The 25,249-nt window shown below is 29.5% G+C and overlaps 2 protein-coding genes across 3 annotated transcripts; one reads left to right on the plus strand and one right to left on the minus strand.

The window, feature by feature from the left end:
- Positions 1 to 11,313: 11,313 nt before the first annotated feature.
- LOC114403291 (aspartic proteinase-like) lies at positions 11,314 to 16,410 on the minus strand. Of its 2 annotated transcripts, none has more exons than XM_028366151.1 (14): positions 16,260 to 16,410; positions 14,625 to 14,994; positions 14,491 to 14,551; positions 14,306 to 14,400; positions 14,094 to 14,206; positions 13,815 to 13,983; positions 13,687 to 13,726; positions 13,357 to 13,421; positions 13,165 to 13,278; positions 12,985 to 13,046; positions 12,441 to 12,594; positions 12,222 to 12,341; positions 11,823 to 11,911; positions 11,314 to 11,667 (listed from the first exon to the last, which is right to left on the minus strand). In XM_028366151.1, the coding sequence occupies exons 2-14, from the start codon at positions 14,979 to 14,981 to the stop codon at positions 11,583 to 11,585; spliced, it is 1,524 nt and encodes a 507-aa protein (XP_028221952.1). In that variant the 5' UTR covers positions 14,982 to 14,994; positions 16,260 to 16,410; the 3' UTR covers positions 11,314 to 11,582. The 2 variants fall into 2 exon arrangements, with proteins under 2 accessions (XP_028221952.1, XP_028221953.1); XM_028366152.1 differs by lacking the exon at positions 16,260 to 16,410 and adding an exon at positions 16,109 to 16,185.
- A 1,417-nt stretch (positions 16,411 to 17,827) lies between these two features.
- LOC114403290 (putative pentatricopeptide repeat-containing protein At3g16710, mitochondrial) lies at positions 17,828 to 24,194 on the plus strand. Its single transcript, XM_028366150.1, has 5 exons — positions 17,828 to 17,833; positions 18,841 to 18,891; positions 21,107 to 21,157; positions 21,282 to 23,568; positions 23,887 to 24,194. Exon 4 carries the CDS (start codon positions 21,514 to 21,516, stop codon positions 23,374 to 23,376), a length of 1,863 nt encoding a protein of 620 aa, XP_028221951.1. The 5' UTR covers positions 17,828 to 17,833; positions 18,841 to 18,891; positions 21,107 to 21,157; positions 21,282 to 21,513; the 3' UTR covers positions 23,377 to 23,568; positions 23,887 to 24,194.
- The last annotated feature ends 1,055 nt before the right edge of the window (positions 24,195 to 25,249 follow it).

Here is a 25,249-nt window from a genome sequence, read left to right on the forward strand (position 1 = left end):
GTCGTGCCAGTACACATAGATATACATCAAGGAGGTTATGCATTATATTTGAAGGATCAAACATAAACAAGTGAAGTGATGCTACTCTGAGAAAGTTTTAGACGTTTCTTAGCTTGAAAAGGGATAAACAAAGGCATGAAAAAAAAAGTGAAGCGCCTTACTTAGCCCGCTGATTTTCGTTATTGAAGTTGTTTAGTAAAACGAGTAATTCAACAATAGGAAAGTATTTTCTCAGAATACTTGGTACTGTTCTTCACATTGGAAGGAAAATTCATGCACGTTAGTGAAAATATTTACGGTGCTTTGATTAGCTTATTTTGTCTAAAAAGGTTATAATCAAAACAATAATAGAAACAATTTTCTCTTAATACTTTGGTTCTGTTCTTTATATTGGATTGGAAGAAAAACTGTACTCTCGAGGGCCAACATTATTTGATGTTTCGGCAATTCTAAACTTGGCATCTCTTGGCCCTTCAAATGGTTAGCGTAAATTGATGAGAACAATGACGTTATGGACCAGAAGCCTCTTAATTGAACTGCGGAAAGAAAAAACATTTATAGATTTGAAAGACTACATGTACTTCAATGACAGACATATTAGCGGATCAACATTTTTAGGTGTTTTTACAGTTGTTGCTCTTGACCCTTGTAGAAGTGAGCTCAAACTGATGAGGAAAATGATGTAATGTATATCCAAACTCTAGAACTATGTTGAAAGCAAAAGAGGTGAAAGAAGAATAAACTTGAAGGACAATATGTACTAGTATTAGATAATAATTTGTTCCACTTCAACAAGAACTACGTTGAGATAAATGATGTAATGTAGTTATGTATCTACTAGTACTAGATAATATGTTCTACTTCAACAAGAAAGCCAAACTTTGATCTAACAAAGGTGAAAGTTTATTCATAACAGCATTAATTATTGTGGAATTCACATATGATAATCAATAACTAATTACAATAGGGGCACAAACAAATTATTAAAATCCATGGTACAAGAGTTTTCCTACTGCTGAACTTGAGCTTGGCAATGAATTTCTGACTCAGAAACTCGTTTCTTGTATTGAGCAATGAAAGCAGTGGCTCTGAGGTCAATGACAGGATCAGCCACCCCCCAGCGACCTCTGTCCTCATCACTGGGCCAAACTTTGGTCCATTGCTTTGGTGCATCATCATAATTAGCATCATAGTGCCCTCCTCTTTGCCTATTGCTAGATTTGAAAATGTTGAAAACAGACTTGAAGGAGGAAGATTTCCTTTGCCTGTTGCCACCCATGGCTATTGAAAACACTACAGAGAGAGTAGTGAGTAGTGTTTCTTTGGTTAGTGAGAATATTAGGCTTAATGAGTAGGAAAGAATTGAAGAATTGTCTTGTGTTCCAACTTGCTAGCTAGGGGGTTTCTCTTTATATAGTAGTACTAGACGTCCTTTGTTAAACTTAGACAAGGGAATCTGATTCAAACCCACCGGTAAGTCCCCATATTCATGGTCCAAACATGCTCACATGGGACAGTAAACAATTATTTAACGTTTGCTTAGGGCACATCTTCTGTGCTCCATTGGTTTTGGTTTTGGTTTCTTGCTTGACCTGAGAAGTCATGTGATTGCTTATGGTTATGTTTCTAGTTCAATGATGCTCAATTTTTGGGCTTAGCTTCCTCAGCTTGTTTCACGTTATCTTTTACCACTTTTCTCTCTTGTAATTAAGAAACATTTTACTGATTCTGCATGAATCTGTGCACATGTTGAACTAGACAGATACTTAGCTGATTTGATTTCTCACTAATTGGGGCAATCAAATTCTCCTTTTTCTGTTAAGTCGTTTACTAATTGAGTATTATTGTTCACCGTTGAAAATGTCACTTTTTTCACTAATTGGGGCAATCAAATTCTCCTTTCTCTGTAAGTATAACTTTAACTTACATACTAAATTATGAAATTTTTAAAACCTATTCCATTGATTTTTTTAATCAATGGCTGTAAGTATAACTTTACACTTTATCCTCTAAACATATCATTAGTCACATTACAGGAACTAAATCCAAGTTTAATCATAACCTCAGGAGAACATTCTCACAGCTAGGTAAGAGAGCATATTACATCATATATAATTGTTAATGCATGTAGCATTCTTACAAACTGCGTAGTCCCTGTTCGCGATGGCAGTGCAAGGATAAAATGAACAGTAAAACTCATTTATTTATACCTGAGGCTAAACAAAACATATTAATAATTTAGTGTGAAGAATAAGATTAATGGATTATTAACTAAGTGAAGAATGAAGAAAGGTAGTAAAAAAAATAGCTTTATTGATATGGTTCATGCACATCACAGGATAGTATGGTCTAGGTGTTGTTGAATTTTAAAAAATAAAAAAAAAACAAAGTGTAATATAAAGGTGATTTAAAAAAGTTTTAGAGAAAAAGTTATTTCCCCTTTTCTTCTAAGTTATTCTCTTCCCGTGGAAAGTCCTTAGTGGCTACAAACCAGTGGATGCCACTGAAAGGTTGATATTAATACATAATAATATATACTAAATTAACTACCATTACAAGTTTTTACTTGTGGAGTACTTAAACCCAAACCAAGCAGTAACTCGTTTTTAAATAAAGAAAAGAAATTGTTTTTTCTTCTATCACGGCTTGCAAGTTGTCAAGTTTGGGAATCTAGATAAATATCTGGTTTTAAAAATTTGTTAATGGCCATAGTTTGGCATACCAAATTTGCACTCTTAGACACAGACATATTATATTTATATTCTCTTTGAATTAGAACTGCTATTTTAAGTCACTGATTATGCTTCTTTGCTGTAATCACACTTAGGCTTTAAAAGCTATGCAGAACAGAAGAATAACGTGAGTTTTGTGTTTAATACTTAAATCACACGCTTTGCATAATTCTAGAACAACAATAACAAATACTCTCCATAAATGAGCTCAAGGCGGCAGTATTGTTAGTTTGCAAAATAGGTGTCACCAAAATTGAGTTGGATGGAATATATTTTAAGAATGTTAAATTATATATAAAGAGAAAATATATTATACTCTAATTGTTGTGTAAAATCATTTTAAATTATCATTCAATCATAAACTATATGATAGTTTATAGATTTTTATAATAACTATCAAGTCATCTGAACATGAAATTATTTTTATATAATTCTACGTTGTTAAAATGAGAAAAAATTAATCTTTGTACATAAAAGAAAGTTTTTGTGTCCAGTGACACATGTTTCTGATAGAAGCCAATAATGGAAGCAGGAAAGGGATGCAGGATTCGATGAAAGCAGTGAGTGTTACCAACTGAGACCTGAGACACTTTTGTATGATGGATACATCTTGTCATATTCTCTACTCTTTAACCTTCCACCATAGAAAAAAAATAATGAAATTCTATTTCATTTCTACAGAAGTATTCTGTGACTGTCCAAATATATGGAAAAGGAAAATGAATGAGAAACTTTGTAATTTACTCTGTGCAATGTTGTACAATTTATTAAATTCTTTGAGTTTAATTTCTAAAAACTATCAGTAATTATTGTAAAAGTAAATAAAATTACTATACATAAAAATAAAAAGTATCTATTCAAACTCTTCACTGGGGTTCGCGTTGACAAAGGAGCATTTGCAACAATAATTGTAGCGAAAGGTTATTTTGAATCGAAGATGAATATAATGCCGACCAAAGTAAGGTGGTAAAGTACACTTAATTGTCTAAAAGTTACTTTTAATCCAAACATTTCAAGGCTTCAAGCCAACCAGCTAACAAAAGGAGACTAAGTTGTTGCGGATAAAGGTTGTTTTCAATGTTGTAATTTATTGTTTTCTTTTTGCAATTCACCTATCCGATACATATCCGTTATCAAGACTGTACGGATTTCTTATTTAACCTTCAAATATTCGCATCTTATAATAAACATGTTAAAGATGATCTATTTGTTTTTAAAGTTCCATAAAAGTATTGGCTTTTCCATAGAAATTGAGGTTTTTTTTAACCAAGTAATTAACAGAAGTGTTTAATATATTGAAGTTAAAATTAAATTGTTAAAATAATATTAGTATTTGAACTTTGATCAAAATAATTTTTGATCAAGTTTTACTTATTTTACTTATTTGTTGATCGAATTTTAGATCAATTAAAATTTCTTTTGAACAAGAAATTTAAGACCAAAATTATTTTTTATTATTTTGCCAAATTGGAAAACATGGAAAAGTTAAACCAAGCACCAACCTGTAACTTAAACTAATCCCATTCAAAGTCTTATATTACTTTTTTATTGTTGTTTGAATTGAATTGGCTTGAAAGTTTTAAGAGAACTTCAATTTAGGTAGAATTTCGATTGGTATAAACTACAACTAGGAATCAAATCTAACCAAGTTATCTAATAATTATTTAGATCGGGTGAGGATGTATACTTACCTTTAATTTAAATAAAAAAAGTAAATAAAAATATTTGATAGAATCGTAATTTTAATTTGATTATATACATACATAGATAAATAATAGAAATTAAAAAAATAATTATTAATAATAGTAATATAAATATTTTATTTATACGAGAATATCTATTATAATAGATTATATCTATAAAGATATAGTCTATTATATACATTTATTGAATTATCCCAATGATGGATAAACTTTCATTTTCTCACTTTACACATCTCTCCACTTTAGAGAGGCAATGCTGCCCTCATTCAATCCTAAATGGATAAATCTCAATAATTAATTTCGAGAAAGCCCTCAAATTGAACCAGAAAAGTTACGTGTACTTCTATATTAGACTTTTAGCAATGCTAAATAGTGCAAAATATGTTGGTACGAATATTTGATGAATGAATGATGTGTTAATATTTGAGTGGTTTAAATATAAGTTGAAAAAAAAAACTCAAGATTTTCCAAAAACAATCATGAAGATTTATTAAGTTTTGGTTTTCGATTTTGCACTAATTCGTACAATATCTAGCTTTATCCTTTCTGTATTAGTGTTTCAAAAATTTTGATCACTAAATTAATCCTTCGTAAAGATTCTTTTGGTTATCACTTTAATCATTTAAAGATTTTATAATTTCTTTTTTTGGCAAAGCAAGATTTTATCATTAAATTAACCATTAAAATAAATTAGTCTCTTAAAGTTTTTTTTCTATTTTGCTAACCACTTTAGTTTTCTATAAGAGCCAATGTGACACTTTATATCTTTAAAAGATTGTAACTCAAAAAAAAATCTTTAAATGATTAATTTAGTGACAATTTTTTCAAAGAACTAACGTAGTGATGTTTCAAATATTTAAAAGACATTCGGTGAGCAAGAGCATTAAAAAAACTGACATAATGAAATATGTAAGTTTAGAGGATTTTATTAAATTGAGGATTTTCTTATTATTTTTATCAATTATAAAAGTAGATATAAATTTAGGCAAACAAATCGCGTTGAATGTTTGCAATCCTTTTATTATTATTTGGCACGTGTCACACATCAACTAAAAGGAGTAATGAAGATGGGAGGGGGTAAAATTAGGGTTTAGACTTTAGATTGTTTTCTATAAAGGATATTTTGGTAATAAAAAAAGAAAGGGGGGTATATTTATTAATTAAGGTGGGTCTAAATATTAAAAGCCAATATCTTATACTCATAAACCAATTAATTCGTATGCTGGTCAATTGGTTGAGTTGGTTTTGGAAAACCAACTTTTCTTTCTTTTTGATTTCAAAAAAGTTATGGGTTGGCATTAGGTTGAGCAACAAGCAAGCCAACCAACCCAATCTTAATATAAATATAAAAGTAGAAATGAGAGTAAATGATTTAAATTTTTTTCGTTCTTTTTAAAGGATAAATGAGTAATTTACTTAGTTACTTTTTACTCATATTTTTAAGGTTAAAAGTATAATATTAACTTTTTTCTCTTTTCAAGGATAACAAAGTAATTGTATAAGTCTTTTTTTTAACCAAAATTATTTACTGCAAATATTAGCTCACTTATTTATAGATGAATAATATTTTTATGTTATAATTATAATTATTTTTTGGTAAAATATAATATTTCATTTAATTAAATAGTTTTTTATTAAATAAAAACACATTATATATATACAATGTAAAATAATTTTCTCGTTTATTTTTATTAAATAATTAAACTAAATATATATCTAAAACATCATATATATATAGAACGTAAAATATAAAATATTTTTTTATTAAACATTATTTATTTATTATTTAACGTATAAAGAAATATTATATATATATATAACATTATATTTTTATAATATATGTTTTCCATTTATAACTAAATAAATAGTTGTTGTATATTTTTTAAAAGTTATAATTTTTAACTATGTTAATGATATCGTAACTATGCTAATTACCTTTTTAATCGATTATTCATTTTTTGCATTAAAAAATGATTACCCATTTTAACGTTGAATTGAACTATGATAATTACTCATTTTAATTGATAATATATATATATATATATATATATATATATATATATATATATATATATATATAACATTAAATTACTCCTTTAGTTTATTATTGATTATATTTTAAACTATAATAATTACTAATTACCTGTTAATTGTTAATGTAGCATTTAATTTTAATATTCAAATTACGCTCCAAATCAAATCATGATTATCATATCATAGAATATAATTATGATTCAACTTAATTCTAATATATATATATATATATATATATATATATATATATATATATATATATATATATATAAGATAGTGATAATTTTAATTCTTAACGGATTATATTTTTTGAATAATAATTATTTAAATATAATAACTTCGTGCCCACTCTCAAATAATATTATATCCAATAAAATGAATTTCCATATCTTAATAAATTAATTAATTTGCATAAAAAATATAACTTTAATATTATTACGACCATTTAGTAAAACAAAAAGGTTCATATGTGCATAATATAACTTTAAAATATTGGTTGCACATAAAATACAATCAATTTTCAGATTAAAATATAAGATTATTACATTTGAATATAACTATTTTTCATACAATAATTATTTGAATAAAAACATTATCAAAAAAAGTTATTTGAATTAAAATTAAAATCTCACAAAATAGGCTACGAGATTATAACAATATAACATAATTACATTTATATATATATAACCTTTTTAAATATAATAATTGTTTGGATCAACTAAAAAAAATATAACATTATTTTAATTGTTTGTGTAATTAAGGTCTAATTAGTGGATTGTAGTTAATAAAATTTGTGATTTCAATATCTTTTACGATTTTCATAATCAATTTGTATTTAATGTATATAATTTAGAGAAATGAATATTTATTCTTCTATTTAAACTATCTCTAATTAATATTGAACGATCATTTCCTTCCCATATCCATATTTTATTTTATATAAGACTTGGTTAGCTTCATTTATCACTTCCTTCCCATTTATTTTCTTTTCTTTTCTGGTAATGGTAATTATTTTTATTATTATCTATTTTCTATTTGGGAAAAATTTATATTTAAACGTGGATGACATATAAGGTTTGATCATTTTATTTTTTATTTTTATTAGGATGGTTCTGAATGGAGTTTCTAGTAAATGATTCGGATCATTTGCTTCAATTTTAAACTCAAAGCAGGTATTTAATTTTTAGTATCAATGGAAATTTTCGTTAAGTAGTACTAATAATGATCAAGAATCAATTATGGAGTGACATAAAATCAACAAATTAAATGAACTAAAATAATTTATACCAATAAAATAACGTATTTAAGTTTTAATAAATATAATACCGTAGAGAAATTAAAAGTATTACCTATTATTATTAATAAGAATTTTTTTTCTTTGACTATAAATAAGAAAATGCATATTACTATTAAATTTTACTGTTTTTTTAATGTCTAGTACTGGATAAATTAGTATTAATAATTAAAATAAAATTAATGCATTGTTAAATTCTAAATTCTAAAAATAGTAATTGAATAGAAATTTGTATCCTCCAATAAATTTTTAGCTATCAATAGTTAAAAATTAATGAGACCTAAGGATAATATTTATGTCAAATTAATAATATTTTAATGAGTCATTATATTGAAATTTGAAATCAAATTTTAAGTTTCCATATTGTAGTTTTTTTTATAGAGTTTCCATATATTATAGCTGATAGCAATTATTTTTGAATAAAAAATTAATTAAATGACCCAATTTGACAGATCTAATAAAAGTTACATTTTTTTCATTTTAAAGTTGGTAGGAATAAATTTAAATTGATAAAAATTTAATGTGATTAGCTGATAAATCAAATCTGTTTCCTTTTTTTACAATTTAATATAAATTTATTTTTGTACTAGAAAAATTTGAAATTTATTGACAAATTGATGATAAGTCTACTTATGTTGTAAATGTTGAAACTTCCTAATGATTAAATTTAAAAAATTCCATCAAAATCAGTAACATCAATAATTCTTACAAATTACATAAATGTAGAGGTTTTTAATGGATGATGCATGAGAAAAAGAATTTGTTTCATAAAATAAGCTTAGACTATATTTTTTCATTCTTGAACAATAATAACATGGCATGTTATCTTTTATTTTGTATCCATTATTTTTTGTGTTCATTTATAATAATCTTTCACACCCTAAGTGTAAAACTATCTTTTGTACAATTTAATGAAGTTAATATTTCATGCACAAACTACAATGCAACTAGCAAAATTGGAGGTGTAGTTTGACCCTACCAAACTTAATGTCTCTCGTATATAATAATTGAGATTTACAATTAACGATAACAACTATTCACATATATGAAAACTTTTAATATAGATTTTTGTCCAATCAAATTAAAATTCCTCATACATAATTAATATATATTTATTTAAATAACAAAAATGAAATTAAATCAACAAAATTAATATTATTTTCTCTATGCAAAATTTGTATCTACAATTATTTTTTAAGAAAATAATTATTTATTTTTATTTATCATCTTCTAACTTAAATAAATTATTTGATATAAAACATAACACATAAAAATGAATAATTCTTTAGACTTAAATATATTGTTGGCATTTAATAGATGCCCGTATTTTATTTTTCGTCCATAATAAATTTAAAATTTCGTTGTTGTCTATAAAATAATATCTAAATCATTTTATTTCATTATTTAAATTGTTATCTAAAAAAATTTAGGGATCAAACACAATATTTTAAATTTATTCAGAGACCAATAATTAAATTTAAATAATTAGGGATCAAAAATAAAATTCAGTCATTTATCATAGACAAACAAATATTTAACCTTTTTTTATAAAAGCAAGTAAACAAATTTCACTTAATATACAAGGATGAACAATTCACCTTAAATCACATTAATATTTAAGTTACTATGTTAAGATTTTAATTTTTTTTGTCATAATTTTAATTTAAATGTATTTTTTATGTTTGTCTCTTATTTTATGAACTTATAAACTATGAAAAAAGATTTATACTTAACTTACCATATTAGATATACAAAATATAACATATGATGATCAACATTTTTATAAATAAAAAAGTAAACAAGTCGGAGGATTTACTTTGAATTCATGGGATAAACATTTTTACTAAAAAAAATTCCAATCAAAATTAAAATTTCTTTTATATAATTAATATATATTTGATTGCATAGAAAAAGTTAAATTAAATCAACATAAACAGTATTATTTTCCCTACGCAAAATTAGTGTTTAAAATTAATTTTTAAGCAAATAATTATTCCATTTTCATTTATTATTTTCTCATTTAAATAAATTATTCACGATTTTCATCTACTGAAATTTTTTTAATTTTATTTGAGAAATTGATATATATATATATATATATATATATATATATATATTCTAACATACTAAAATAAAAATTAAATAATATAAACTTTCTTGCTATAGATTTTTGTCCAATTAAAATAAAATTTATGTTTCATACTTAATATATATGTAATTACAATCATCATAATTATTATTTTTCCAAAAAAAATTAGAGTCTAAAATTAATTTTTAAATAAATAATTGTTCATTTATATATTATTTTCTCACTTAAACAAAGTATTCATGCTTTTATTATACTTAGACAAATTTTAATTTCATTTTAGGCATTGATACGTATAAAAATTATATATAAAATATAACACATAATTATGATTTTTTTTATTAAAGCACATAATTATGAATTATATATAAAATTATATATAAAATATAACACATAATTAATTAAAGCAACTAGAATTTTCCACTTAATTCACAAGATGGATAATTTATCTAAAATCAAATTAATATTTAAATTATTATGGTAAAAATATATTTTTTACTATAATAATTTTAATTTGAATATACTTTTTACGGTTATCTCTTTCCTAATTTAAATAATTTATTAAAAATTTTATTCTACAAACATGGAAAATATGAAAATATATAACAAATAATGATGAATATTTTTTTTATAGAAATATGAAGAGAAAAATATAACAAATCACATTCATTCAATATAAAATTCAAATAAAAGTTTTTAAACATCCTGTATATCCCGTGCAATGCGGTCAAAATCTAGTATCAATGTATGTCATATACTCATAGCCATAGGTTGACATCTATTAATAGGTTCAAGTCTTATTTTGGTCGTCACAAATTGAATTTAGTTTCAAATATTTTATTCGTAGAAATTTTGTTTTAAATGTTATACTAAATTGTATCAATATTTTTCATAATAATGACATTTGTTTTGCTTGTTGAAAGTGATTACATCCTGCTTAGTAATGGGATGGCTTTAAGTGTTTGTTTTTTCTTGACTATAGACATTTGCTCAAGAACTTGTACTCGACACTCAATTTGAGAACCAGCCCATAATCAAGTTGTTTGATAAATGTAAAAATATGATTGTCTGATTTGATTGATAGTCAAAGGTCCATAATATACATGAATTGGTAACGATACAATCGTGATACTAGATTAATAATCAGAAACAAATATTACCTAATAAATACAAATAACTATTTTATAAATACATACATATTCTATCAATAAAAAAATATTTGCAGAAAATTATTATTAATGTCTCAAAACCAGCCATGGTTAAATATTTTTCATAATCAGATGCTTTATGCTTCATGTTCAATGCATGACGAAGACGACGTACCTAAGTTTAATTTGGAAGAGTTGCCTTCGGGTTTATATGTATTTTTGGGCCAAAGTTAACAACTTACGTTATTGAAGATTGGAGAGGCAAAAGAAGAAAAAATCCGGGCAGCATTTTATAATCTTGGCCAGAGAATGAAAATAAAGCAGAAATTTTAGGTCATCCATTTCTGTCCACAATGACATGGCATATAACATAAGGGTATAATATATAATCTATGGTTCTGAATGACATTTAACGAAAATGGTCCCTTCAAATGCAAGCACACAATACATCAAGGTGCATAGTTTCACAAGTACATTCATACGATCTATAATGTAAACCTGTGCCATAGTAGTTACAGAAAGCTTATTTACAATACAATAACGAGCTTATTAAAACATGCCCTATATAATCTCCAACATGTCTTGTTAGGCAGCTTTGGCAAAACCAACTCGGAGATTGCCATAGTCAAAGACGGTGTGATATACCCTCATGAAAACATCCCCAAGAATCCTTCAGGCACATAGTGACAGCAGAATCAGAAAAATAAATGGAGGCCAAAGCTTAGAACACGAGATATTAATTCATTTCAAGCATGGTTGTTCTGTACTATGCAAGTTTATGCATAATAAATAATATAAATTGATTAACGTTACAAGGGTACATACCAGAGAGGACCCCGTGGAGGAGGAATGTCAAAAGCAATAAACCCACTAAGGCAAACTTCTGCAATGCCTTCTCCAGTTTTCAGAATATACTGAAATCACAAAGCATATTCAGAACCAAAACAAAATTAAAAGCCTAAGAGTTAGCCTTGGGATATAGATAATAGGTAATATCATAATTCGTAGTTGTATATGCCCCCCTCCAACTCAACTATATATCTACATCTTTTGAAAAGTTATTGCTATTAGTTTTTCTTTGAACTAAATTCCATATTCCAACTCAAAAGCCAAGATATTCACTACTTCCTGACCCCAATGTTCTTTTGACGCTCACAGTAAATATATGGAGTATAATCATCCACCAAAACTTCATTTAATTTATTAAAATTTTCAAAACTTAACCTGCTCAGGAGTGAGGGTGAAAGGTTTGTCTCCAACAGTAAACGTGATGTTTGGCAATCCATAAATGCTATTACAGTCTACTACTGACTCTCCATTTGGACTCGGCAAGCTCTCGCACAGCTGCCAATGATCAAGTGAAAAAAAAATCAGCACAATGTATACTGATATAAATGTAATCCACAACTTGGGTTTCTGGACAGGATGGTTCAGAAGCCCTACTTGATTTACATAGTTGAATACTATCTCCTTGGTCTTCTTTTGTTTTAGTTGATTCTGAATCCAAACCACGAGCATCTGACAGGAAGTGCACAAAGCAGTATCTTTAGTTGACAACTCTCTCTGTTCCTTTTCGGTCACCATCTCAATTCCATTGCTGCACAGCATTAGGATTCAAAGTAAATTTTTGGAGTCTGTTTCAGCCAAAATCTGATAGCATTATAAGCAAGAATGGAACCTAAACTCTCCCAATGGCAAAAAAAGAAATTTATAAACCAGTAATTGTAAACTTGATTGGTAGGTAATGGAGGTTGGTTGGTAAAGGAGGTTCTTTGACAACTTTTTTGCAGAAAATCTCTGCATATTGTACACTTGATTATACTTAGAACTTGACTTTAAGCTCACAGCCAGAATTATTAAGCATTCATCCAACATCTTCAAATCATTACTCAATTGAAGTGTACTGAATCAAATATGATAAAAAGGGGATACAAAAATATTGAAATATAAAAATGCTAATTACGATTTTAAAAGAACAAATCCTAACCTCTCTGATTTAGTCCTTTTGAAACATAAGCCAACCTGTGAGCATACATCATCAGGTCGTACCTGCAAATCAAGATCAAACTCATTTAAGGGTGGGGGGGTGAAAACACATGAAGGGAAAGAGCAAAGACTGCAAATTGAGGTGAAGAGAAAACTTCAAGGTTGGGCAAAGAGAACTTACCCCAGATACCAAGAGATCCCATAACAATTCTCCATATTCAGAAACAACTTCCTTACATTCTACACTTAAAACTCCTTCAGCTCCAATAGCATGATTGATTTCAGTTACAACAGTCTGAAAATAAAAGCAGACATAAAAAGTATAAATGAAAAGTTATAAACAATAAATCTTCAGAAAGATGTAAGCACGCACAGTTGGACCAGCAAGCAAAGATGTTCCTGAATCCACAATAGCAGCACAGCCACCCTCACAAACACCTAAAATAACATTGATATATGCCACAATTAGATACATTTCACAATCAAAGATTATGGCTACAAAAAAAAATGCAAAGATACGCTGTGTGCACAGATCACATTTCTTTAAAATATACTGCAGTATGAGAGACAAAAATACACACCAAGTTTGATCCTTATACCATATTCTAAATCCTTTCAACCACTCAATCACTCACTTATTTCCAAATCACACCCCAAAAGACAACTGAAACTATCTTTTAGCATTGAAGAACAATGAAGTTACCCGTTGAGAGACCTCCAATGAAAAAATCTCCCATTTCAATCTGAAAAAGAAAATATTCATGAGATTTTCCACAATAAAATATACATTTCCAGAGAAATCCTGATCAAACTAAGTTTTGTTTTGCTAACCTGCCAGTAACCCTTTTTAGTAACTGGAACATAGATATGTTCTCCTTTGAAGTGTTTAGGATCAACACCTCCAAAAACTAGTTCACCACCATTTTTCACTTTTGGATCACCATTGAGCCAAAAAGAGAACACCTGTTCGCTTACAAGATTTTGCTTCACCATATTGTACCTGTAGTTTATAATGTAGCAGAAATAAAAGGACATAAAAGACTTATCATTTGTCCTTCTGACATGGGAATCAGATGTAAATGAATTAACAAAGGACAGGATGAAACATACCATACTGGCACAGCATTTTCAACTGAGATCTCCTGAAACCCAAGCCCAAGTAATCCATCAAATTTAGCTAACACAAAGGAAAGACTTCCTTCTCGGGTAGCCTCGATGAAATCCTACAGTTGAAAAGGATAATATAATGGTGAATTCTCTAAAGTATTGCTGCAAAACTGTACAGTCTAGATGTGGGGACTGATGTATAAAGAAGCACTCACCTGATTCTTGACAACAACATCACCAACTTTAACATGATCTTTACTGAAAAAACCAGATATTGATCCAGATCCATATCTTATTTTACATGATGTTCCTGATTGACAAGTAAAAAAGTAAATTCAAAAATATTAAAGGGCATCCGCATAGCATCTTATTTTACATGATTATGAGAAGCTGGTAGTACCATTTTTGGTATATGTTTTGGATTTCTTTGACTTGTACCAATGATGGGTATAGCAAGCAATCTGTAAGAGAACATTGGTCAACAGGACTCATTGGTAGGGAAGATTGAATACACAGGAGTTAAGTTGAACTCACAGAAAAATAGCACTTCGATGATGGAACCCAGAGGTTGGAACTACCAGTATCAAATATGACATTAAATTTCTGCGGGGGTGTGCCAATTCCAATCTCTCCATAATATTGTGCATCCAAATAATTCTTCAAAGGTACTATGCCCTCATCGGTTGGTTTGCCAATATACTGATCATTTGCACCCAACACAGGTCTGCCTAATCTTAGATTTTCTCTTACCATTCTAGCTGCTCTGATACTATCAAGATCTAGATCTCTCTTCTTCAAACCAATTCTCAAAAGTCCAAAGGAGAAAGAAGGAAGCAGTGAGCATGTTAAAGCCCACAAGCAAAAGACCAACCACAAATAGTTGTGCCCCATCGTCAAGGAGAATCTGCCATGCAGAGTAATATGATAGTAAGAAGAGTCGGATATAGTCCCAATTTTGCATACAAAGTAGAAACCATGAAACAGAATCATAGATATAGTCCAAAATGAACAGCTAACACACCAAATCCTTATAGCCTAATTCCCACAAGAACAGAATCACAGATAAATTAACATTTAATCAGATAAACCAAAAAGACTATTATAAAAAATACACTCACTGGATATCCAATTATTCTTGTCAAGGTGTTTAACAAACCAAAATATTATTAGCTTGTAGTAATTCTCTTGCCTCCTTGTTAATCTCTTCTAAGAGTAATTTTTTTTTAATAAGAACATTTAAAATTGGAGAAAAGCTCCGTTGGCAACCTTCAGATTTAGGTCATGTTTAGATAAACTTTTCCATAAGCACTTACGGAAGAAAAAACGAAATAATTTTTTCCCATAAGCAAAAACTAGCTTATGCGTAAGCTTTTTTTTTTTTTTTGAGGGAAATGCATACCCTAATCTATAGAAACTCTTTCATATTAGCTTTTCAAGAAGTTTATTTTTAACTTATGCATAAGCTAATTTTAGTTTATTTTACTTTTCTTTCTTATTTTTGCTTATGAGAAAGTTTTTCCAGGCCCTTACTTAATCAACGTAAGATCTTCATTTACAAACTTCATAAAAGACGGTATTAATGAGATTAATAGTTAGAAGGCATCCCAAATCACTATAAGTGGAATCTTAAGTGAGCAACACTTGTCTCCTCATCTAACATTCTTATCTCTTTTTAATGTTTATTTTCAGTTGATTTATCTGTTTCTACACTCGTTTAACCCATAATTAATAAAATAATGAACAGCCAAAAAAAGAAATTTTTTTTTCATTTAGCAATATCATACAGATTCCCCAAATCCATATTATCCATATGTGGAATATTCGAATAGATGCATCAAAAGAAAAAGAAGAGCTAAAAGTGAGACGAAACATGTTTACACAGATAACTTGAAGACAGATCAAAACCAGTGGAAATCTGAGGATAAGATATCACAGGAGAGAAGTCAACTGGACTGAACTCAACATAATCATCATATCATAAACATAGAAAAAGAGGGAAAAAATAATCAAAATCAAACCTGTACTATAGCAAAACTAGGACAAATCAAATGTAGTGGAAAATTAGAAAAAATCAAGTGGGTTGAACTCACTATGATGATTATATGATTAAAGTTTTCAACTTATTTTGTATCTTTTGGCATATGCTATTAAAGATAAGAAAAATCAAACCTTTAGCTGGTGCAGCTAGCAGCGTAGTACTAAAGTCCAAAGCAGAGTTGATGCAAGAACAAGTTACCCACCAAGATAGGAAGGTCGTCTTGGAGCAGCAGATTGGATTCTTCTGAGGCTCATTTAATTTATTAGACACTTTTATATATCTTTTTTTTTTAATAGAGACTTGGTTTGTACACAAATACGTGTACGTACGTAATTGCCATAAAGTATCTGTGATGACATCAACGAGGCCATGCTTTAATGCTTTATCGAATTATCTTATCTTAGTATTTTCTTATCTAAGACTAAGATGTTCTTTCTGTCACTGCAAAAAAAAAAACACTCGCTTTTCTCGTGCTCGTGCAACATTCTTTAGTTTACCAAGGGCAAAAAAAAAACTAGTATTTAATCAAGGGCAAATATATTAAGTGTCCCGTGACTTGGACGGTTATTAAATTTATACTTTAAATTTTATAGGAATATTTTTATATTATTTTTAATATATTTATTATTTGATTTAAATTTAAATAAATATTTAAATATTTTTATATACATATATTTTAATATTATTATTGGAGTATTGTTTTGGGTAGAATCTATTTCAGTATGATGATGTTTTTTATATTTTTTTTACTTTCTTTTTAAAATTTGATATAATTCATTTTTTTTTGTTCAAAAGTTTAATTTGGGTTAATAAAAATTGAGTAAAGTTATTTTAATCATCATCATTCATGGGTGGATTGTTTTAATCATTGGTATAATTTTTTTTTTAAAAAAAAAAAAAATATATATATATATATATAAAAGATAAATTAGATTTTAGCAAAACTTGTGCTGAAACTAAAAATCTCATTTTGCTTTTTAAAAATGAGATAAAATATTTTTTTAATGTAATCTATAAAATACTTTAATACACACACACATATATATATATATATATATATATATATATATATATATTATAATGTATATTCATATATACTTATATGAATTAAATTGTTGCTTAATTATTTTTTAAATATTAAATTGCCCCACAAATTTATATATTATTACTTGTCTCACAATTTAACTTAACTTTAAAAATTAGTTTTTTTAAAAGGGAAAACATTTTGATTTGGAATGTAATTAAAGGGTAGTATGCGTAAACTTACTCTCTTACTCAATTTCCACCTAAATGATTTTCATTAATTCTTATTATTAGTATTAGTATCAATAGCTTACCATTTCATATAGTCGAACAAGTTATATATAAATAAAAATTATTAAGTCAATTTTATTTGGGATAAAATTGACAGAAGATAATAAAATCTTTACAAAAATAAAAAGTTTTGTGAATATTTTTTATTTTACTTAAGAGTGACTAATAATAAAAGAAATGATTTTTTTTCTTCTTTTTTCTTAAGATGGACACGTTGAGTTTTTCTTTATACAATGTATTACAAATGTTTAAGATGGGTCACTTGACTCAGGCCCAGGCTCTCTTCAAGCCTCAAGGCACAAGGAAAGGAAGAATAGCAGAAAGGTGTTTCTTCTTTGCAAAGGCGGTGAGGCAGCAACGTTCTCTAGCTCCGGTCACTTTGTATTTTGAGGTAATTCTTTTACCATTTTGAACTGAAGCTTCAATTCAGCTTCAACTTCTTCCCTTTCATACTTATAATGAGTTTCTTTCTGTTAAACCTCATGTTGCTGCAACCTGAGTGCCAATTCATTCGTTTAGCCCTTATCTAACATGCTCATTTAATTCTGTTTCTGCTTAAAAATCAAAATCTGGTTTTATCTTTAGTCTGATTATTTGATGAGCTTGCTTTTTGTGTGTTTGTTAAAATGACCCAAAGGGACAGGTTGACTCTGACACGACTATGCAGTTAGACTGGGTCGAGAGATAATATATTGGTCACTTCTGTTCCTTGTTAATGAATAATTGGTGTAGAAAACTAGGAATCTTAATGATACAGAGGCTTCTGTTCTGATCATGTTACTTTTGTTATTAGGAAGTCTTGGTTCTTTTCATTTTTCTGCTTTGCTTGGATAGAAGTGTCTATATTGATTAGATAAACTTCTTCATCAGCACTTATAGGAGAATAAAATAAGAAAAAATGAAATAAACTTCTTTTATAAGCTAAAATTAGCGGGGATGGTTATTGGTCCCATTCCATTTGCTATTGGGAAGGGGTTAATCTTTTTTTATTCCATGTCTTTCCCGTGGAATTATGATTCTGCATCCATTGTTTAATCATTTTTCACCTCCCCTTCAACGTAACAAAATTGTGGTTCTGTTATATGTATAAAGAAATTGCATTTTTATTGTATTCTTTTATTACCCCAAACATAATAATAGAATCATGATTTTGTTGATAGTTTTTTTTACGCCCACCTTAACACAATAGAATTATAACTCCATTGTAACATTCAAATCCAAAGAAAGAATCGTGATTTTGTTGTAGAGTTACCTACAATGGAATGACGAATCCGTTGAACCAGAAATAGGGGAAGAAACAGTGTGTCCATCCCATTATTATTTATTCTCATTCTATGATTGTTTCTTTCCCCTTTTTCCTTATCTCCTTTCTCTTATTCTCTCTTTTATTTTTCACAGAATCGCGATTCGATTCTCACCACGAAAGAAGCACAGCCTCAAACTAACCAAGTGAGTCATGCTAGCGTTTTTCACGGCAATATAACCAGCACGTTTTTCTGTTTCACCGCTTTTTTTTTTGAATGCTTATGATTTTGTGGCTGTGTTGCATGCGTTTTGTTGATTGCTGAATCATTTCTTTCTTTGGTGGCTCTCAGTGCGGTGAAATTATTGTTTCTTGATAAATCTTTTGGTATCAGTATTTTCTTAATCTTGTTTAGGTGAACCCTCTTTGTTGTTTGGTAGGTTCCTAGAAGGTTCTGTTCTGTGTCAGAACATGATGTGAGTGAGTGCAGGAGATTCAGTCACCCAATCAATTAAATGCTTCAATTTTTTTTTTGCATCATTTATGTTTATATGAGAAGTTCAGTGCTTCCATGTTTATATAGCTAATATTCAGCTCCTGGCCGCTGAGTTCACTGTTCTTGTGTTGATTAATGATATCCTCCACTTAATAGTCTTGCTCTCTGCTGACTTGATTATTTTGCAATTTTATTTTTTTGTACTTCAAGGATTCTAGGAAGTCAAGTTGTTAGGTTTTTTGCTACTTCTTATTCTTTAAATTGTTAATATTCTTTACATTGTGCAAGGAGGTCTCGGTGTTCCACTGTTTTCTCTGCTGTGCTTGGTGTAGGTTTATCTTACATGTTAATTTGGATTTTGCAGTATAGTCTTGATTAATTGATTCTGTTGCCTATTGCTTGTGGCTACTTTGTGAGTTTGTTCCATATTTTTTTTGTGAATAATGCTTTGAAAAGGAACCGATGTTTGTGACTGATGCCTGCACTTGTGAACCTTGGTTAGGGCTTGTCAATTATTAAAATATCACTGAATATTTGCCTGAAGTAAAGCTCATCTCATTTGAAGTTTTTATTCTTTCTGAGTTTCTTCATTTTGGAAAACAATAGTATAGTTTTGCTCTTTACTTGCAAGTTAACAAGTTGTTTGCATTTGATTATTTGTTTTGTAAATGAATTCATCAGACCTTGGTTTCAAATCTGTTTTACTTGTTAGTTCATTTAAATTTAGTCATTCGTGGTGAGATTATCATGTTTCTGTTATGGAATTATAAAGAAACTCTCTCAATATATAATGTATTAGTTGTGTAAATTCATTAGTTAATCGTATTATCGTAATTATTGTCAGGCATCAACAACCCAGTGATTGGTTGATTTACTAGTGCATATCAATGCATTATATTCATATTTTATAATAAACCGATTGTTTCATCATAAAGTTGTTACTTTTATAAGTATGTTCTGATCAATTCCTAATGTATCTTTCTTTGGTAGGAATTTAATTATACTCGTTTTCTCATTTCATTCGTTTAGCCCTTATCTAACATGCTCGTTTAATTCTGTTTCTGCTTAAAAATCAAAATCTGGTTATATATCTAGTCTGATTATTTGATGAGCTTGCTTTTTGTGTGTTTGATAAAATGACCCAAAGGGACAGGTTGACTCTGACACGACTATGCAGTTAGACTGGGTTGAGAGATAATATATTGGTCACTTCTGTTCCTTGTTAATGAATAATTGGTGTAGAAAACTAGGAATCTTAATGATACAGAGGCTTCTGTTCTGATCATGTTACTTTTGTTATTAGGAAGTCTTGGTTCTTTTCATTTTTCTGCTTTGCTTGAATAGAAGTGTCTATATTGATTAGATAAACTTCTTCATCAGCACTTATAGGAGAATAAAATAAGAAAAAATGAAATAAACTTCTTTTATAAGCTAAAATTAGCGGGGATGGTTAATGGTCCCATTCCATTTGCTATTGGGAAGGGGTTAATCTTTTTTTATTCCATGTCTTTCCCGTGGAATTATGATTCTGCAGAGTAATAATTGCAATTCCATTGTTTAATCATTTTTCACCTCCCCTTCAACGTAACAAAATTGTGGTTCTGTTGTATGTATAAAGAAATTGCATTTTTATTGTATTCTTTTATTACCCCAAACATAATAATAGAATCATGATTTTGTTGATAGTTTTTTTTACGCCCACCTTAACACAATAGAATTATAACTCCATTGTAACATTCAAATCCAAAGAAAGAATCGTGAATTTTGTTGTAGAGTTACCTACAATGGAATGACGAATCCGTTGAACCAGAAATAGGGGAAGAAACAGTGTGTCCATCCCATTATTATTTATTCCCATTCTATGATTGTTTCTTTCCCCTTTTTCCTTATCTCCTTTCTCTTATTCTCTCTTTTATTATTCACAGAATCGCGTTTCGATTCTCACCACAAAAGAAGCGCAGCCTCAAACAAACCAAGTGAGAATTCTCCCTTCTATTTGCCTCTCTTCATTAATATCCTTTGACTTTGTTCCATGGCAATAAAGCTTCCATCTTCGGCACACCCTACTCGATTCCTCAGATGGGTTTATCTCTCTTCAAGCTGTATTGCAGATATTTCAGAAACCCCTGGAATTCTTAAGCCCAAGGATTCATCTGAATTCGACCAAAACCTCAACTTTTTGAAAAATAAGCTTGCCCCAGATAACTTAATCCGGGCTCTGGACCGTACAAGCGATTTGAACTCGGCAGTGAGGATATTCAAATGGGCTTCAAGGCAGAAGAGTTTTCACCACACTTCCAACACTTATTTCAGGATAATTTTGAAACTGGGTATGGCCGGGAAAGTTTTGGAAATGAGGGATTTTTGTGAATACATGGTTAAGGATAGGTGCCCAGGTGCTGAAGAAGCTCTTGTGGCATTGGTTCATACATTTGTGGGGCATCGTAGGATTAAAGAAGCTATTGCAGTCTTAGTGAATATGAATTTGGGTGGTTATAGGCCCCCAATTGAAGTTTTTAATGTTTTATTGGGTGCTCTTGTGGGAGGAGAGAGTAGAGATTTTCAAAGTGCCTTGTTTGTTTATAAAGAGATGGTGAAGGCATGTGTGTTACCTACAGTTGACACTTTGAATTATTTGTTGGAGGTTTTGTTCGCCACCAATCGGAATGAGTTGGCTTTACATCAATTTAAAAGAATGAACAATAAAGGGTGTGATCCAAATAGTAAGACCTTTGAGATTCTTGTGAAGGGTCTCATTGAAAGGGGTCGAGTGGATGAAGCTGCTACTGTTTTAGAGCAAATGCTCAAACACAAATGTCAACCTGATTTGGGTTTTTATACTTGTATTATACCTCTCTTTTGCAGAGAAAATAAAGTAGAGGAGGCTGTGAAGTTGTTTAAAATGATGAAAGATTCCGATTTTGTACCCGATTCTTTCATTTATGAGGTTCTAGTACGGTGCTTTTGCAACAACTTGCAGTTGGATTCTGCTGTAAGCCTCATAAATGAGATGATAGAAATTGGTATGCCACCAAAACATAATGTTCTTGTAGATATGATGAATTGCTTTTGTGAATTAGGGAAAATTAATGAGGCAATAATGTTTTTAGAAGATACACAAGTTCATGAAACTGCTCCTTTCAATACATTGCTCGAAGGTTGCTGCAATGCTGGTGAGGTTCTGGCAGCAAATGTTCTGCTTGAGACAATGTCTGAGAGAAACATAGCTGATTGCCAATCTTGGAATATTCTCATTAGATGGCTTTGTGAGAATGAAGAGACCAACAAGGCATATATACTTCTTGGCAGAATGATAAAATCATTTGTTATTCTTGACCATGCAACATATTCTGCACTTGTAGTTGGGAAGTGTAGATTGGGCAAGTATGAAGAAGCAATGGAACTATTTCATCAAATTTATGCCAGATGCTGGGTTTTAGATTTTGCCTCTTATTCTGAACTTGTTGGTGGCCTCAGTGACATCAAGCATTCTCAAGATGCCATTGAAGTGTTTCACTATATGTCAATGAAGAGATGCTCTCTTCATTCCTTGTCCTTCTACAAGTTGATAAAATGTGTATGTGACTCAGGACAGGTCAACCAAGCCATAAGACTATGGCAATTAGCTTATTTTTGTGGTATTTCATGCTGTATTGCCACACACACGACTATCATGCGTGAGCTGTCAAAATCAAGAAGGGCAGAAGATCTGTTAGCATTCCTGTCACAAATGTTGATGGTAGGGAGCAATCTTGATTTGGAAGCATATTGTATACTTTTTCAAAGCATGAGTAAACACAATAAAGTAAAGGAATGTGTTTTATTTTTCAATATGATGGTCCATGAAGGTCTAATACCTGATCCGGACAGACTATTTGATCAACTTTCATTCATAGCCAATCATTCTCAGTTATCTATGATTCCTAGTGCAATTGATAGAATTTCTGATGGTGACATTTTGAATCCAGCAATGTTTGGCTTACTGATAACTGCCTTGCTGAAAGAGGGTAAGGAACATGAGGCTCGTCGATTACTGGATTTGATGTTAGAAAAAGGTTGGCTCCCTGATGCAACCACTCATAATTTATTGATTGGATCTGATGTTAGAGAAAGAAGCCAAGCAATGTTGTTTGATAATTCTGCCTCACTGGATTCTGTAAGCAATATACTTGCAGAAGGCCTTGGAGATCCATGAAACTTCAGCATTCCATAAAAAGAATCTTAATTGCTTAATGTGCCAGCTCCATCACGAGTGCTGCTATCAAGGATTGTTTTTTCAGCACCTAGCCTTGCAGCAATAAAAACAATTGTCTCACTGACAATTCTTTCAAGAGACGCAGATGGGCAGATGTTAGCTTTGTCAGATTTATTTGCCACGCTCTACTTGGTAAGATGTGAAATGACTTGTGATTTGTATATGACTTCACTTAAAAGGATAGATTTACTCCTTTTTACAATGTATACATGACATGCTTTGTCTGTGAAGCTATTTTATTCTTGGTGCAATCATATTATCTCAGATGTGCAAGTTTTTGGCAAATTACCAGCTAGCGCTGACCAGTGTGGCAACTTGAGGATTTTAGATTCTTTTCAATGACAGTTAATGTTTGCATGCGTGCACATCCACACTCACATTAAAAGCATGATCTTTTAATCTTGTTCCATTGATTTGCAGAAACTAACCTGTCTAATTTATATGTTGCAGATGACTTTTCATTACTCTACATCTATGTTAATTTGACAATGCTACCTATCAACTGCTGTTTAAAAGAGTTATTTTTTGTGGTCAGAGCCACTATGGTTCATTGTCTTTTTACTTATTGAGTGTTCTGATGCCCCATGCTATATTTAGCTGAAGGGGATGTTCAGATTGCTGGAAAGCTACTAACTGCTGATTGCTGATTTAATCAAGCTGCCAACTGAATGAGGGTGGTGTTAATCAAATTCAAGGGAATATCTGTACTTGAAGAAAGACTATCTGTACTTAATATAAAATGATTTCATGACGAGCCATTTCTATATTCTGGACAGGGTCATATTATTTTATTTAATTTTTTGTATACGATAGCAACAATGAGGTATGAATATGTGGAATATTCGAATAGATGCATCAAAAGAAAAAGAAGAGCTAAAAGTGAGACGAAACATGTTTACACAGATAACTTGAAGACAGATCAAAACCAGTGGAAATCTGAGGATAAGATATCACAGGAGAGAAGTCAACTGGACTGAACTCAACATAATCATCATATCATAAACATAGAAAAAGAGGGAAAAAATAATCAAAATCAAACCTGTACTATAGCAAAACTAGGACAAATCAAATGTAGTGGAAAATTAGAAAAAATCAAGTGGGTTGAACTCACTATGATGATTATATGATTAAAGTTTTCAACTTATTTTGTATCTTTTGGCATATGCTATTAAAGATAAGAAAAATCAAACCTTTAGCTGGTGCAGCTAGCAGCGTAGTACTAAAGTCCAAAGCAGAGTTGATGCAAGAACAAGTTACCCACCAAGATAGGAAGGTCGTCTTGGAGCAGCAGATTGGATTCTTCTGAGGCTCATTTAATTTATTAGACACTTTTATATATCTTTTTTTTTTAATAGAGACTTGGTTTGTACACAAATACGTGTACGTACGTAATTGCCATAAAGTATCTGTGATGACATCAACGAGGCCATGCAAAAAAAATAAAAACTCGCTGCACATACGTGTGCATACGTGTTCTTTCTGTCACTGCAAAAAAAATAAAAAATTAAATAAAAACTCGCTTTTATCGTGCTGTGCTCGTGCTCGTGCACGTGCAATATTCTTTAGTTTACCGAAGGCAAAAAAAATCTAGTATTTAATCAAGGGCAAATATATTAAGTGTCCCGTGACTTGGACGGTTATTAAATTTATATTTTATAATTTATAGGAATATTTTTTATATTATTTTTAATATATTTATTATTTGATTTAAATTTAAATAAATATTTTTATATTTTTATATACATATATTTTAATATTATTATTGGAGTATTATTTTGGGTAGAATCTATTTAAGTATGATGATGTTTTTTAT

The sequence above is a fragment of the Glycine soja genome, chromosome 20 (assembly GCF_004193775.1).
Source record: "Glycine soja cultivar W05 chromosome 20, ASM419377v2, whole genome shotgun sequence".
In the NCBI taxonomy this organism is placed as follows: domain Eukaryota; kingdom Viridiplantae; phylum Streptophyta; class Magnoliopsida; order Fabales; family Fabaceae; genus Glycine; species Glycine soja.

Excerpts from the sequence above, each read along its gene's own strand:
- LOC114403291 (XM_028366151.1), bottom strand. The coding sequence starts at position 14,981 with ATGGGGCACAACTATTTGTGGTTGGTCTTTTGCTTGTGGGCTTTAACA. Across the intron at positions 13,727-13,814 it reads CTAAAAAGGGTTACTGGCAG|ATTGAAATGGGAGATTTTTT; the intron begins GTTAGCAAAACA and ends TTTCTTTTTCAG. Across the intron at positions 12,342-12,440 it reads TATTCAACTATGTAAATCAA|CTGTGCGAGAGCTTGCCGAG; the intron begins GTAGGGCTTCTG and ends GATCATTGGCAG.
- LOC114403290 (XM_028366150.1), top strand. The coding sequence starts at position 21,514 with ATGGCCGGGAAAGTTTTGGAAATGAGGGATTTTTGTGAATACATGGTT.